This window comes from Myripristis murdjan, chromosome 21 (genome assembly GCF_902150065.1).
Source record: "Myripristis murdjan chromosome 21, fMyrMur1.1, whole genome shotgun sequence".
NCBI lineage: Eukaryota > Metazoa > Chordata > Actinopteri > Holocentriformes > Holocentridae > Myripristis > Myripristis murdjan.
The window spans coordinates 23,618,625-23,635,141 of record NC_044000.1 but is presented as its reverse complement, the minus strand read 5'-3'; the positions used below and the strand labels follow the sequence as shown (position 1 = coordinate 23,635,141).

The following is a 16,517-nucleotide window of genomic DNA, read 5'->3' as shown; positions in this document are numbered from 1 at the left end:
CCTTACTTTTGATGTCAGTGGCGTCTCTTCCAGACCACATCTTCTCCACGTAGTCTACTGCTCAACAACACAAACAGAGGATCAGTCAGAGGGGAAGCTCCTCCTGTGCTGATGTTGATGCATGCTGATGTACAAATATATGAATAATAAATATAATAATAGAATAAATATATGAAATGTTTCATTTTGATGGGACACGTCTGTTCCTGTTGTGTTGCATCACGTTCGGGCTGACAGAAATTTCAGATTGTTTGCTTCACGTTTCAAGTTTTAAATTTTCCTACTTTTTCTTCAATAGAGGCTATAGGAAATAGATGTAGTCTAACATGTAATCTATATTTGCCTGGTATCCTATGTGTGCTGGTCCACATAAAAGCTTGTGGTGCTGTGTGAATTTACTTTGATGCAAAAGTGAAATATTTGACACCACATGCCAAAGCAAAGCAAACAGCTGAACTGAGCCAAAACATTGCATGCAAGAGAAAAGTTTAACAAGATTAAAAAATGATACCTTGAGGCATGGACTGATGAAATGATTTGTTTAAGTGGCATGTAAACTTCATTTTCATTTGGGTTTTTTTGACAGATTTGACGGATAGAGCCTAAAGTCAAATTTTGATTTTGATCTTTGAAAACGGAAGGGGTAACAGGCACACATAAAAATAAAGTTAATTGTAAGCCTAACGTTTCTACAGTATAAATGTTGGATTTTATTGAGGCTCTGTCTGCTGGTGGTCAGGTTAGAGTCAGGGTTGGACAAATTTTTTATGTCCATAGTTGGGGTCAGTTTCAAAATATTAGGCCTGATTGAAGCTCTATTTCAAAATGACATATCCACCTTTTGAAAAAGATGACCCTACTGATTTATGGCATGAAAGTAAAGCAAGTTAAAGTGCTTGTTGATCTTCCTTAATAAGTAAAACACAGTAGATAATAGATATCACCTATTTGATGTTTTGTAATGAAGTCTGCACATGTTCAGTAACTGGACACCAGTGCAAACAGGCCAACTTTTTTCACCTATCCGTCTTTCCTGAGCTGCTGTGACTGACGGGCCTAACAGCCAATGGGAGGGCAGTGAGCTCTTGGCACGTGCAGACATCTGGAGCTGAGCAGTGTGTGTGTTTCCCTCTGCCAGACGGAGAGCAAAACGAATGGTGGAAATGCAGAGTGTAACCTAACACTCCTCCCTCTGTCAGCACGCCTCGCAATCACTCCATTCTTCTCTCTCTCGCTCTCGCTCTCGCTCTCTCTCTCTGTGTGTCTCCTCCTCTTTTAAGTCTCTGTTTAGGCTTAGCCTTTAATGTGATGATTATAGCTTCCTAGGAGGTGATGGGGAGGCGGCGGTGGGACAAGCTCATGTGGTTGATGGGGTGATAGTGAGGCGCTGGATTAAAGAGGAGAACAATCATCACAGATATTGGACGGTTTTGTGAAGACCCGCACCACTTCGCCAGTCGGGACTGTGGGGTAAAACCGCCCGCTGGACAGTCACGAGTCAATCTAGAGGCTTTTTAGGAAGCGCATGTGGGAGGAAATGTCAGTGGTAGCTTTGGGATAGTGTATGTTGGACCGCTCACCTTTGATTTTCTTATACTTCTTGTACCAGCGGCCAAACTCTTGGCACTTGGCAGTGGAGACGTTGGCATAGTATGAGCTATTCACTATGGAAGAAATCATACTCTGGTGAGAGAGAGAGAGAGAGAGAGAGGGAGAAAGAGAGAGAGAGGGAGGGAAGGGAAAGATAATTAATAACCAACATAATATGAAATGCTTACACACACGCAACAACCACAAGGCATGCACACATGCAAACAAACACACACATATAGGCTCACACACAGACACACACACATACACACACACGCATACACACAATAGAAATAGACAAACATTAATCATGTTGGGAAGCCACCCATGGAAACTCCAGCCAGTGCAGTGCAGAGAGGGAATCTCCAGCCACACACACATATGCTTGCAATTGATGTTGGGATCAACACCCACACGGAGAGCTCCATTTAAACACAGCACGCACACACACACACACACACACACACACACATACACACACATAAATCTCACACACCACTCTGCCATGCTGGGAAAAAATACATATTTTTGTTCATTATGAGAGCATGATGGAGCACTAAAGATGCAGCTGGGGAGTTTAACACTGCTGGAGAGACAACACTTAATTTTGGGAAATGGAGTTGTAGAAAGGTTTATGATCAGACTAGATCATTACATTCTGCATAGAATTAATATTGATAATTGTTCCAGTGCAGCTCAGGAGGCCTGGCTTCAGTCCTCATGTGAGAGTCCAGACAGAGTATTGGAGACTGTTGGCAGGGAAAGGTACTGATCCCTGACTGGGGCAAACGAGAGGTAAAGAACAGTTCAGGGGGCCTGTTAAATCCTTATACCTCAAAACGCACAATCACACTTACAGCCACCTGCCAAACATTATTAAACAGGCATCGATAATTTATTTAGGGCGCAATATTCTCGGAAACATATATTATTTCTGCCCGCACTGTTTTTGTACGGGCCAGACTAATATCTGAAGCAGCTTCACATCAGAGACGCCACCAACTTTGGCCAAGGCATTGTTGGCGCTGTGGGCTTGCCAAATTACTGATTGAATATGTCATATAATATCTAGACAGGGCAGGGTAACACCACCAGCTAATGTAGTGTTACATGATGCAAGTGCTTAGTGTAGCGGTGGGTTTATTGTTGTTATGGTTAGCTAGAGCAAGATTTATATGAGCTGAATGTACTGCTGAGCATTGGCGCTGAATGGTGAATTAAACTGTTGACAGGGACTTTATGTTTGAGATGTCTCCATATATCCTGCAGCCAGTCGGACTCCAGTACTGTTGTCCCTCGCTATAACGCGGTTCACCTTTCGCGGCCTCGCAGTTTCGCGGATTTTTTTTTAGTGCAATTTTGCATGCTTTTTTTTTTTTTTTTTTTTTTTTTACAGCGCATTGTGTTCTGCGTCCTGATTGGCTAAGGGACTGTAGACCATTGTCAATCAATCTCCTCCGTGCCGTGTCTCCTGTACAGTACAGAATGCGTTCATTCTATAATACTGGACTTATTTTTCTACGAAGGTTTGAACTTTGAGAGTGTATAAACAAGAGAGAAAAGTGAGGAAATGTTAATGCTTGTCTGAGAAAAGTGTATAAAGTGTGTAGTGAGGGGTTTTACAGCCTTAAAACATCTATAATAATTGTAAAAAATAAAGCTGACTAGTTCGCGGATTTCGCCTATTGCGGGTTATTTTTAGAACGTAACTCCCGCGATAAACGAGGGACCACTGTATTCACAGGAGGTGTAGGATAAAAAGGGTCATAGTACAGCTACAGCAGGGTGCCCTTTGTGGTTTTAATGTGAAAGGTGCAAGGTTGGCAGCAGCGGTAGCCGATAGTTACCTGTGACAGAGGACACTCTTTGGCCAGAGTGCTCTGGTTCATTTCCTTCAGCAGCTCTTTGAGAGCGTTTCGGACGGTGGCGTGGTTCCACTGCTCACAGGGCAGGTCCTCCAGCTTGGCAAAACTACAGCCACCAAACACAAACAGGGATGGAGGGCTCGCTTACACCTTTATTCAGTAATTAACCAGAACCACCTATTTGAAAATAACTTCACATATGTCTGGCCAGTGATGTATGTTTTGGTGAAAAACCGCAGTGCGTTTGTTAATGCATTGAAACAGACAGTTCAAACTTCCTATTCCAACCTCAACTCAAAACCAACATTTCCTGTGTAGATCCATCCTCCTGGAGCCTTCCTGTCCTATTTTATTTAAAATGCAACCTCACATAAATCATTCAGACACCGAGCACGACGTGTGCCAAAGCCCCACCGTTGCCATGGATACACACGCGTAAACAAGTAAACAAACCTGGCTGGTATGTGCCAAGACAATAACAATAATAATCCTCTCATCTGGAGTCTATCTGTTTTTATCTGTCCATCAGGACCCCGCTTCACTCATTCTTCTGGGAAACTGGGAGTTCCTGGCACACGAGCGCAGACAGATAATAGATAAATCCCCACCGGGTTGTCTAACTAGGAACGGAGCGACAATGTTTCAATATCGCCCCTCTCAGAATTTGATAGATATGGTAAATTCTTGAACTGCAATCAGCAGCAATGACATCAGCCACCCAGTGGACCAAGAATCTGATTCAGTGCAACCGCAGATGATTTACGGATTAAAAGCCTGATTGTGTCCATAAAATATGAACATACAATTTTTCCTTCGTGGCTTTAATATCCAAGGGGGGAAATATTGGTGAATAAAAACTCCAGTGATTTAGATTGAAAACATTTCCACCTTCCCACTCTGCGCTCTTCAATGCCGTGCAGATTTCGCTTTGAGTTCATTAAATGTGGTTAGATAAGTTTAGGAAAACTTTCACTATCTATGACCTTTCCATGCAACCTCTGACCTCTGGAGCTCTGAGTCTGACCTTTGCAGCTGGATGCGCAGCGTGACCATGTGGTAGACCTCCATCAGCATGTCAGCCACCGTGGCCTCTGGCGCGTCGGTCAGGAAGTGGATGGGCAGCGGGTTCCACCTTCCCACCTTGATGATGCCTGGAAAAGAGACGGAGAGGAAGGATTTCTCATTTTCAGCCTGAAAGAGCGTTTGTCTTTGCCTCATTGTGTAACGTTCTGACAAAAAGCGGGCTTGACTAAAACGCCGCTCGAGCAGCTGGATTCACTTACAGGAACGCATCACGTTTTGGAGAGGCTGGCCCATCGGTCGACTGACCTGCTAAGTTATGTGAACACAGACACCGAAATAATCCGCCTGTCCCCACAGATCATTCACGCCGCCGCTCCATGCCAGCACTTCACCATACGTGAAGTTATGGCACTGATGGCAGGTGAGCAGCATTATCCAAAGAAGGAAGATTAACCTTTTCACAATAAAAGATGACCTGCAGATTTATTTAAAAAATAATAATAATTAAATAAAATAAACAAGAACAGCACTTAAAAAATGAGTTAGGTTTAGTTTTGGAATAACGTCATGTGGGGGATGTATTCATCCACTGCACACTGATTTTTCATTCACTTGCAATTATTAATATTATTATTTTTTTTTTGTTTGAGTAAGATATCCTCCCATCCTGTCCAGTACTGATACAGACACCAATACAAAAACAGATACAGATGCTGTTATGCGTTCTTTGAGAATTACAGTGCAAACTCAAACGCAAAAGAGGTTAAGCCTTTAAGACGGGATTGTCAAATCTATGTTTTTAGAGAAAACACCATGTTAGTATTTATTTATTAGTTAGTTTATTCTGTTGCTAATTTAACAACTGACACAGTTCTGGAAAAAAAAGTGTCAGTTTCACAATTAGCCAGATTTGACTTAAAAAAATAATATCGGACCAATGCCAATATTGCTTTTTAAAGATGATATCAACCAATGCTGCTGATCCTATATTGGTCCATATCTAGAGACGGGGATAGTAGCAATTGCATCAAATTTTGTGTGACATTTCCCACCTAAAACCACCAGGTTTCGTTGTACAGAAGTTTTCTTGCCGTTTAGCTTTGGAGCTGCTGCAGGCTCTTTTGTTCAAACGTGTCAGTCATAACATAATGCCGAGAGGTTAGCACGGAGCACCGGAGCGAATGATCTACGGCGCACACATGAATAATTTTGGCCTCTAAGTTCTCATTACTTAAGAGGTAAGTTGCCCAGCAGGCCAATTTTCCACAAACGGTGTGTTCCTTTAAGGGGAAAAACAGGGAGAGGAGACAGAAAGAGGGACGGAGGCTGGCAAATGAAGAGACAGATATTGCTTTGTTCCTTTTCACACACACGTTTTCTTTCCCACACCAGCACACACCCTCCCCCTCCACGCACACACACACACACGCGCGCACACAGACTCAAAGACGCAGAGACAGAGAGAAACGCAGAGTGAGAAGCCAGAGAAAGAGCGCGAGTCGATGTAACAGTGAAAGGTAAACGTCATTAACCCCGTCCGCTCGCTCCGTGTTCTTGTTCCATGACATCATCGCAGCGCTGAGGCTCAGGTCACAGCGCGGCGTGTGCCAGGCCACTGCTGCCCATAATAACCTCCATGAAGCAGAGATGCTCAGAGAGACAAAAAAACGACTCTCTAACTTCGAAACGCAGGAATAACAGTGTGTGTGTTTGCATTTGTGTAATGGACAGAAATAGCTCCTGAGTTTCTCGGATTCTGGATTATCACGTCAAAGGACGAGCAGAGATGATATTTCATAATCCTCCATCGATGTGACCTGCCCCCACACTTTCTTATTTGCATTTTCAGATGCTCAAAGATGACAAGCTGTATTATAACAAATGACAAATATCACCCACACACACAAATACATTCCCATACAACTAAATTCTCAATTACATTTTGAAGGAAACAGATTTCTGCAGCTACTTGTATTTTTTTTTTTTTTTTTTCAAAATTCAGGATGTTTTGTTGTCCCTACATTGTCAAGTACCATCGTGTGAAATGCGCTGTTTGTTTCTGACGTATCATAAATTTGTTTCTAATCTTGATGAGCAGCATTTTAGTCAGTTTCATTGCTTTTAACCGCCAAAACTACTTGGTGCAGGTTCGGAAAAGATCACGGTTAAGGTTAGAAAACACCGCTCTCGCTTGGGAACCGAACCCAGGACTCCCGTGTGACCCGTGTTGATTTAATCATCTGCCCCCCCCCCCCCCCCCCCCACATCCTTCTAATGTGGACTTTGTCTTTACACTACGTGATTACAAATGCATTTGTGATACATCACGAACAAATGTAATCCGCGACAAAATATTTTTTCCCCTCAAAACTGAATTGAAAATGCAGTTTGGCTGTGTGAGAGCGTTGTTTTTAGGGGCCGCTTTCTTAGACGCTCCTCTTGGATCTCTACTCTCTGCTCGACTTAGCTAACTTGCCTATCAGCTGTTGTGAAAATGTGAAAATGAAGTTTGCCCATTCAAGTTTAGAGACAGAACGACTGAACCGGCAAAACCTCTGAACTTTTGTCCACTACAGGCCACCATACGCTGTGCCAGGGATCGGCCCATGTTACCACAATTCTTTGGGCTGCTGATAAGAGATCAATAAAAGTCATTTATTAATTAATGCTCTGTTAATATTAATTGTTATATTGTGCATGTGTGTATGAGGGTTTTTATTTGTCTTTGTGTGTGTGTGTGTGTGTCTGTGTGTCTGTGTCTGTGTGTGGTTTGCCGTCTGTGTTTGTGTTGTCTCTGTGATGGTGTGTGTGTGTTTGCTGTCTATGTTTGGGTGTAGGTATCCATACAGCGTGTGTGTGTGTGTGTGTGTGTGTGTGTGTGTGTGTCCCTGCCCTCAGTTTATTCTGGCACTAAAGCAGACAGAGCAACGACCAGCAGATAGCACTTTATCTATTAGAACCTTATCAGGCTTGCGAGAGTTACCTAGCCAGCCAGCCACTTTTAATGCACACACACACACACACACACACAGCCCTACACACACACACAACCCCATAATTGAGCATTTTATAGCACTGGGGATGAGCAGAGACAAAAGGGTTCTGTGGTGCGTCTGGGTCAACGCACCAACCATCACCAACACTAAAACACCAGAATTAAACAAGACTTTTGCATGTGTGTGTGTGTGTGTGTGTGTGTGTGTGTGAGTGGACTAGCGTGTGTTTGTATTTGTATGTTGGTCTGCAGCGCACCCATACCCACGCATACGGTGACCTTGTAAAAATCTCATGCAAGCCTCCGGATTTGAATGGGCAAACTTTAGTTGAATTTTATAGCAGGAATATCACGACCAAACAAATGCACGGGAGCGTGCGCCGGAATACACACAAACACACGTGCACGCGCACATGCACCTATTGCGCGCCCACACTGACACTCGCATTCAAACTCCCCACCCACACACACACACACACACACACACACATGCACATATACGTACATAGGTTATTCATGGGGACTGGCTGGAGCTGTGAAAACTAAACAATGCTAATCACATTACTATCGTCTAAATGAGACCCAGACGGGTCCCGAGAAGTCTCTCTCTCTCTCTCTCTCTCTCTCTCTCACCTTACGCCTCTCTTTTCCCCTCCTGTCCCCCCCTCCCTCCTTCCTGCAGTTTCCTCCTCTCCTCTCCCCCCTCCGATCCCCCTCTTTTCTCTCTTCATTCGACTTATGTTTATAGCTCCGTTGTATCTTTGATTCCAGCCAGACATGGGGAGGGCTGTGTTCTTCATTATCTGGTCATACAGAGGAAAAATCATTTAATCCCCCCACAAGCACAGGACGGACAAGACCCCGAGGGCAGGGAGGAACCTCAGAGGAACCATCGACTCTCAAGCACAGCCTCAATAACCTAAAAAGAGCCAACTCGCGCTTGAAAATGGGGATCTTTTCCATATTAAAGCGGCCGTTTAATTTTTGAATTTGTCTTCACAACTTGTAAATGTGCTTTTCTATCTCCTTCTGCACGCTATCAATTTTACATGAGAAACAAATAAAAATGAAACTTTAAGGAGGTGGAATAAAATACTGTGACAATGGAATAACTGGGGAGGGAAAAAACTCCCTCTCTCTCTCTTTCTCTCTGTCTGTCTGTCTCTTTTTCTCTCACACACACACACACACAGTTTCCTCCGGCCATCATCAGCATGCACCATCCACGCATCTGAAAATAAGCCGTAAACATGAGCACCGATGCCAACTTGGGTGGAAGCAAACGCATGACCAGGCAGACAAACACGAGCTCGCAGACGGCACATGACAGCACACAGAGCGGTGGACACATGCACACATGCCCGCTCGCACGCAAACTAACACACACACACACACGCCCATACACCCACGCACGCTCACACAGTGTGATGGTAAACGCATTAATAATTGATCCATCATTTTTGGTCGGCTGTTGAATGCGTTCTGCTTCTTGTCCACATTTAAAAGTAGAAATCATTGTTCCCATTTCCACATTAAAATTCCGCCTCCCAAAAACACGCTTTCATGTGGCCGGCTGGTGGCTTGGATTATGTCTGAGTGTGCCCATCCACACAAACGCAAATCCATACACAAACACACACTCACGTCTTTGCCTTCTCTCATTGACACTCACTCGCACACACACACACACACAGGCCTGCACGCATGGATGCACGCATGCACACACACATACACGTGTACACACAGTAATCCCATTGTCCCATGCTAGAATAAGTCTTAATGGATGCAGCAGCCTGCACACGCACATGGGGCTTCTTCCAAACTGGTTCCAGGTTCCACCCCTGGCACACACTGAGGGAAACCCCATACGCCTGACTCACCCCTATCATCCGTTTGCATTGCACCATGAGGAACTCCTCTCGCTGAACGTCTGTCATGTTGTAGTTCTCGGGGAGTGATCCTCTGCGCTGGAACACTCGGTTCCAAACCACCTCTGTGACACAATGTGCTAGAGGCCTCGCTCTCCGCCAGCGGGACGACACCGCTTGAAAAATAGCAATAAAACCCAGTGGCCCGTTACAAGATATAATAGTACTGTACGAGGAGCAAGACTACAATTCACAATTGGTCTAAACTCAGATGTCCAGTAAATTGCTGACATGGTCGGCACCAATGACCCCTTTTGGCCTTTTTAGACGTGGCACGGCGACAATGCTCTCTCTCTCCCTCCCTCTCTCTCTCGCTGACCACTGTTAACTGTTAACTGCCTAAAGCCGTAAAGTACAGGTCTTCTTCCATCCATTCTATAAAAGCCTTCAGACCCTTATAATTGAAATAAACAATATCTCCCAGTTAATTACTGGGCCAGGCTAATTAAAGAAAGGCCGTGGTCCTCGCCGGGGACTTTAAATACACCGCTGGGACACAAGAATGCAGGACACAATTCAAACAGGGAGAAAATAGCTGGGACTCTGTGTAATTTTGGTTGTGGACCGCAGGGGAAAAAATGTATAATTTAAGCCAGAAATTATTCATTTAACATAAACGCTTGTTTTAAAAAACAAAAAGTATTCATTTGAGAGAAGCTGGGGGGAAGTGTGTGTGTGTGTGTGTGTGTGTGTGTGACTGTGTGATACGGCATGAGTACACAGTATTCCATGCTGTTGTATGCGGTGCGCGTCGGTGAAAGTGTGTCTGTATGTAGGAATGTGTATGTGTGTGTGTGTGCTTGCATGGGTTAAACAAAGTTTACAAGTGTGTGTGTGTGTGTCGCATGCATTTGTGTGCGTTTTTACAATATGACACTGTAACTGAACTGTGTGAACTGTGCTCGAGTCACTTCTCAGCGTTTGTTTGTGCCGAGTTGTGATGTCCCATTTAGTCTTGCCTTTGAAGCCCCTGGTGTGGTGTTTTTAGAGAGGAGTGCATTGATGTGGACAGGGGACCAATGTGGCTCGCTGTTTTCCATACACACTGATGAGACAGAGAGAGACCTCCCCTGATACTTGGCAAAAACATTAAGGGTAAAACTGCTACTAATGGCATTCATCTGCAAACCATAGCAAACACTAGCCATACAATTTAAGAGGCTATTTAAGGCCCTCGTTGGAGAATAACTCACTGGGTCCGTTTATTGTTTATTTCTCTAACTTGTTTCAACAGGCTGTTAATTGCATCCCCGAGTTTTTGTTGATTCTACACAAAAAAAATGTTATCTAGTAATGTTGCCTTCAGGTCCCAGAATAAAAAATGGTTGAACTAAACTAAACTGGATGAAAGGGTGACACTGATGTGCTGCTTTAGTTTACCGTGCAAGCACAGGAAGACCAACAATAGCGAAATTTGAGGTTGCGCAATGTCTGCGATGATATCTGTGATGATAAAAAAAAAGGTGAAAAAGTCAAGGCCACCTTCAGAGCTAAACACCACCCTAGAGACTTCAATGGCATTGTATACTGGCAGTAATTACAAAATGATTTTATAATGGTTATCCCTTTAAAGGTCCTACATGTGGCATTTTAACATCAGCAGTCCTCTCAAGTGCTGTTGTCATTTTCAGAGCTCTCAGATTATATCCAGATCCATTTTTCACCTTTGGCAAAAAATGTTTTTGCATCCTGTTTGCCAGTTGTTCTGTTCTCAAAAATGGTTCAAATGCTATGATTATAAATGCCATATGACAAAGTTGTGACATTAAGTTTAAAAAAAAATATTTCTCCAGCAGCCACAATGCTGCGTTATCACTCTCCTCACAAAACTACAAAATGCGTGTAATTTTTTACGTTTTCACCGCAGCTTCAAAACGTATAAGAATCCACCCAAGAGATGTATAATAAAAAAGGTAAGTATTATCATGTGATGTAGTTAAAGGCAGTCATTTTACAATCCTGTTTATTTTCTCATTAGTTTGATACAGGATTCAGTCACACGGTATATTACTGCCACAACTTTTGAGGCTTTGGCCGTAAAAAAAAAAAAAAAAAAAACGTCCACTGCAGAGAACAGTGACAGCTGTTATCAGGCTCTATGCTGCAATTTAGATTGAGAGACATTTGATCAGATTTTACTGAAAATCTGCTGTTTTGCTTTACAACACAAAACAGACAGAGGGCGCTGTTCCTCTAGCACAAACAGCTAGAGTTTTTAAAATTTTTTGCAAAGTTGAAACAAGTGAAAACAAGAAACAGTCTTTTAATAACATATTATTAATTTTTGGTAAAAAGAAGAGCTCTCTGGTTCAATCTCGCCACCCCACCAAGGAGCACCTTCTTCACTTGTTGGATAATCAGGGCCGCTCATGCGTTTTTGCATTATAAACAACTGCAATGGCCCACCCTAACCACCAGGGGGCCCTGCGCGGGGTGGATGTTTTTTATTTATTTATTTATTTTTTGGCTTTTTGTTTGTTTGTTTTTCACAGACAGGGTGGTCTCTTAATGCATTCTTTAAAAAGTCATCGAAATCAAACCATTTATCATGGTTAAAAGGTAAAAATACAAATTATCATCAGTTTTTTAAATTCCAATTTGAAGTGAGGGTCCTGGGGTGCGTCACGTGTGACAAACTGTTCAGTGAGGAAAAATAACTTAACATAACATCTTGGCTGAAAATAGTGGTATTTCATCGAGATCACTTGAAAGTCCACATATCATTTAATAGTTTGCCAAAACGTGAGCCATTAGCACAAACCAGATGCTGTGAAAAACAGTAAATTCTGTGTTTGTCAGTGCAACTAGAAGCCTTGAATGACTCGGCTGAGACCAACAGCCACTTGACCAAAAAATGCTTCAGCTGCGAGTCAGGCAGGCTGTGTTTACACGGGGCAGAGAGAGGGAGAGGAGAGGAGACACAACAAACATACTTTTAGCAACAAAATAAATGCAGCACGGCTCAAAAGCGATACACAGCGGAGCAAGTCATGTTTTCTGAAGACGGACTCAACAGTGAGACTCAGCTCCTGACTGTTTAACAAGCGAGGAAGAGGAGCATTTTGAAGAAGGTGAAGATCCATGTGAGGACATGTGACTTCTGTGTCATTGTCATCACATTGCTCTGTGTTACGTATAGAAAAGTGATGTAATTTGCTGCAGTAATTTGGATGGATAAGGGTTTTGAGTGCACACCTGTTTTTACGTTGTGCTTCAGCTGCACATTTTTGTCTTCTCATAATCAAATAATGTGTGTTTTACTTTCACAACAATTCCTTTAAATGCTTGTGACCGGTCTGTACCCTGTTGTAGAGGTAGAGGAACAGGGCAAACTTGCATGTGAAGCTTTCTGTTATATTTCTTTTACTTCTCTTTCAGCACAAGGCCCACACAGCCTCCTCCTGCTCCACCATCAGCCCTTCACACAGGTGAGTAAAGTCTCATCAGGCACGTCTATGTCACTGCCACGGTCAGAGCGTGAGCAGACACGTGGATGTGGGTCTATTTGCAAAAAAAGACCTCATGTAAGTAGAGAAAGTGTGTGTGGTGTGGCACTGTGCCTGACTGAAGACAGGAACTGTTTTACTGACTGTCATGACTCTGCTGCCTCCGCTGCCTTTACAGTGTTAGTGTAAATAGTGTAAAATGTAAATATTTTTTTTTATTATTATTATATATATATATATATATATATATATTATTTTGTTTTGTTCTATTATTATTAACATTGTGAACACCTGAGGACGCTTGGAAAAATGTTCTGTATGAAGATTTTTTTTTTTTTAATTTTTGTGTTTTTATTTTTATTTTTTATGATTCATGACATTATAACTGTGTTAATTTAAAGTTTTATTGATAATAAAGTACGCCTAGTCATTCATTTTCATTCCAGGATGTTAAAATGACAGTGGTTTGGGTTTGCGGGGCCCCCACTGTGCGATGTCGCTCAGGGCCCCAAAATGGTCAGCGACGGCCCTGTTGGTAACTAACTGCAGCACTTTTTTTTTTTTTTTTTTTTTTTTTAAATAAGTGAATTAAAAAAAACACTACAACATGCTTGTCCTTTTTCAGTTAAGTAAATGGGAAAACCTTTGACTGCAGAAGCATGAAACATTTTCTTTATGACACAACGCAAAGGAGTTTATGGGAAACGTGGTTTTAATTTTGAGAAACACACTAACAATACCCCTGCAGAGGCTACCAATCATCTTGAACACGGTTTAATTTGTTTACAGTAACTAAACCGGGGTACTACTAAAATTAATTTGGCGATGTTATTTGAAATGTTTACTTCTAGAGCCGATAGTTAAATGCACATCAGAAAAAGAGGTGCTGGGCTCGGCGGATCCTGGGAAACGTTTCGATTCTTGGCGGATCCTGGGTCGGACGCGTCCCTCCCGGCGTGCACATGGCCGTCCGGTACATGAGGGGGTTCACGAGGGGGAACAGAGGTCAAGAGTACAGCAACAGGTTCAGGTGTGAAGAAAACACAGAGGTGGCCTGATAAGAGCTGCTGGCCTTGAAGCTATAAAGGGGATTAACTGTGACAGCAAGTTTATGAGACAAAGGGAAGACACACACACACACACACACTCATACATTCAGACATGCACACACACCCTGCCTCTTATGTACAGTATATCTGCGTGTGCTTTGGAGCTTCTGACATATTCAAACAGAAACACAGAAATAGAGTTTCACTGTTGTGGGGACGATACGACCGCAAACACTTGAGTGTGATTTCAAAAGAGATGGGGACTGCCCACCATTTCAGTCTATTTCAATAACTATATTGGCCACTATTGCTCTATTGTTGCCATTTTATATCGAATGTGAAGCAATTTCCCCAGATGGAATTTTCTGCATACTTGAGAATAGAGAGCAGTAAAAGACACTGTCCTGTTGCAGATGACTACCATGTGTGCAACAATAAATTACAGAGTTATTTTGTTCCTCCGCTTCATAAACAGTCTCACACATACTGTACACACACGTGCTTGCTCGCACACACACACACACACACACACACACACAGAAACATGCACGTATGCATATTTACAAGGCACATACGCTTGCGGGCGGATATACTGATTGACTCACACACCCTTAGACGCACACAGAAAGACAGAGGCAGTCTCTCTTTCCCTAGATCATTCTCTCTCTCTCTCTCTCTCTCTCTCACACACACACACACACACAAACACACTTTGTATTTTCGTCTTATGGAGACATTCCTGTCCGGCTCTTTGTTGTGTCTTTAATGACTTTTACAGGCTCTGTCTGTGTCTTAGTTGTGTTTTTCTAACATTCTTGTGCTTATTGCCACTGTAACAGTATGTGCGCCGCACTGTGTCTGCTCTAAATAGATGACCTCGCATCTAGCTTGTGCTGATTACAGGGAGAGGCACGTCTCTCCCCATTGAAAAGATCCTTCTGGTCCTGACCCGTAAGCTGTATGGTATTTAATTCTGAGTCAGAAGTTTACACAGCGAGAGACACTTGGTTGGAAAAACATGACTGTAAACGGCCCTGGACGAAGCCCCACTATCATGTTGCAGAGGCAGCCTGCCCTCAGACATACAGATTTTTATCAGCGGTGCTCGTCGTATTTGAACGATTTCGCTGCAAAATGAAAAGCGGAGACCTGCACCTACTCCTGTTGGCATCGAGTTTAAAGTGGTAATCCGCAAGATCCATGTTCCATTGGTTTTGGCGACGTCTCCGGTGCTAAGCGGTCATCGCTGTGGCGTATTTGCACTGCACTTTCCAGAGGTCACTTGTCAATCAAACAGTGTGGCCAAGTCTTTTGACCATTGTCAGGTTGCTGCTCACACCAACTGCTTAGTTCTTCTATTATTTGTTTATTGATTTATTTATTTATTTCCTCCTCTCATTCCTTCCTTCCTTCCTTCCTTCTCTATGCACTTGCTTTCTTGTTTGAGTCGTAAACCTTCTGTTCATTCCCAGCAGACCAGAACCATATAACATATAACTTCCCGTGTGCTAGAGGTTCCTGGAAAACCCACTACACAGTAGGTGTTTATGTAAATTAAATGTTAATAAAAAGCTTTCATGGACTGACAAGAGATTGAATCACTATTGTGTCTTATCAGTGAGCAATCTGCCTTATTTACATCTGTAAATATAACAATAGCAGGTAGTGTAATAATAGCAGGTTGTTACTTTAAGCCATTACGGGATACTATTGAATTTATTTGGAAACAGCAGGCCTTTATTTGCTTGGACAAAGGGCATTTTTTGAGGCTGCTACCCTACTTACTTTTGAAAACTTGAGTGATAAAGTTGATTTTTGTTTCAAATTTCATGTATAAGGAGTGGATGAAGCTTTGCAGTGTGAAAGTAAGGAGGAAAGAGCAGAAAGAGGGCTGTGAGAAAGAGAGAGAGAGAGAGAGAGAGGCGAAGGTGAAGGTGTGATGGCATTAGTCGTGGCTCTCTGACTGACCGTGGGCTTGTGCGGCCGAGCTGTGCGAGTAGCCCAGCGCCAGCAGAGCCGTCTCCACCAGCTGAGAGAACAGGATATCCTTCCTGACCAGGACAAACTCTGCGTGCTCCTCTCTTCCCTCGCATCCATCCGTCTGAATCCCTCCATCTGACTGCTCCACCACACAGAAGACGGGGATCATCAGACCTGGTGGAGGAAAGAGCAAAAAAACAAGAGAGAAAGCATTAAGGAAGGAAAACAACAAATTGATTCAGTTCATATTTGACTTTAAGCTTTACATTTGTCTGACACTGTGCACAGCAAACTTGGATCGTATTCATCCTTAGTCTCTTTTTTGATTATTAAAACATCTATGAAAGAATTCTCAATTAACTGCTATGCACTCCAGCTTGTAAAATAAATGATTAGGAATCATAAAAACTGTAACCATTTCACCAGTTCACCACACAGTAGAAGTTTCAAGGCATCGTATCTAATGGCATGTGAGATAGACAGAGACAGTAATGGCTATCTTAGCAGATATGCAAAGACAATATACAAAAGACCTAATGTGAAAACAGCCACTGCTTTGTTATAGTGTAATAAAAGTGGAGAAAGACATATTTTGCATTAAACGTAGGCTACGGCAATGTGATTAGCAGGATTTTAATAGA

The 16,517-nt window shown here is 42.8% G+C and overlaps 1 protein-coding gene across 4 annotated transcripts in view; it reads right to left on the bottom strand.

Moving 5' to 3' along the window:
- satb2 (SATB homeobox 2) overlaps window positions 1-16,517 on the bottom strand; it is a 49,368-nt gene that overhangs the window by 18,859 nt on the left and 13,992 nt on the right. For all 4 annotated transcript variants that reach the window (XM_030080845.1, XM_030080848.1, XM_030080849.1 and 1 more), the window contains exons 3-7: window positions 15,865-16,050; window positions 4,480-4,606; window positions 3,438-3,561; window positions 1,581-1,683; window positions 7-57 (exon numbers count right to left, since the gene is read on the bottom strand). In XM_030080845.1, coding sequence (XP_029936705.1) covers window positions 7-57; window positions 1,581-1,683; window positions 3,438-3,561; window positions 4,480-4,606; window positions 15,865-16,050 — 591 coding nt within the window. The remainder of the gene's footprint in view (window positions 1-6; window positions 58-1,580; window positions 1,684-3,437; window positions 3,562-4,479; window positions 4,607-15,864; window positions 16,051-16,517) is intronic.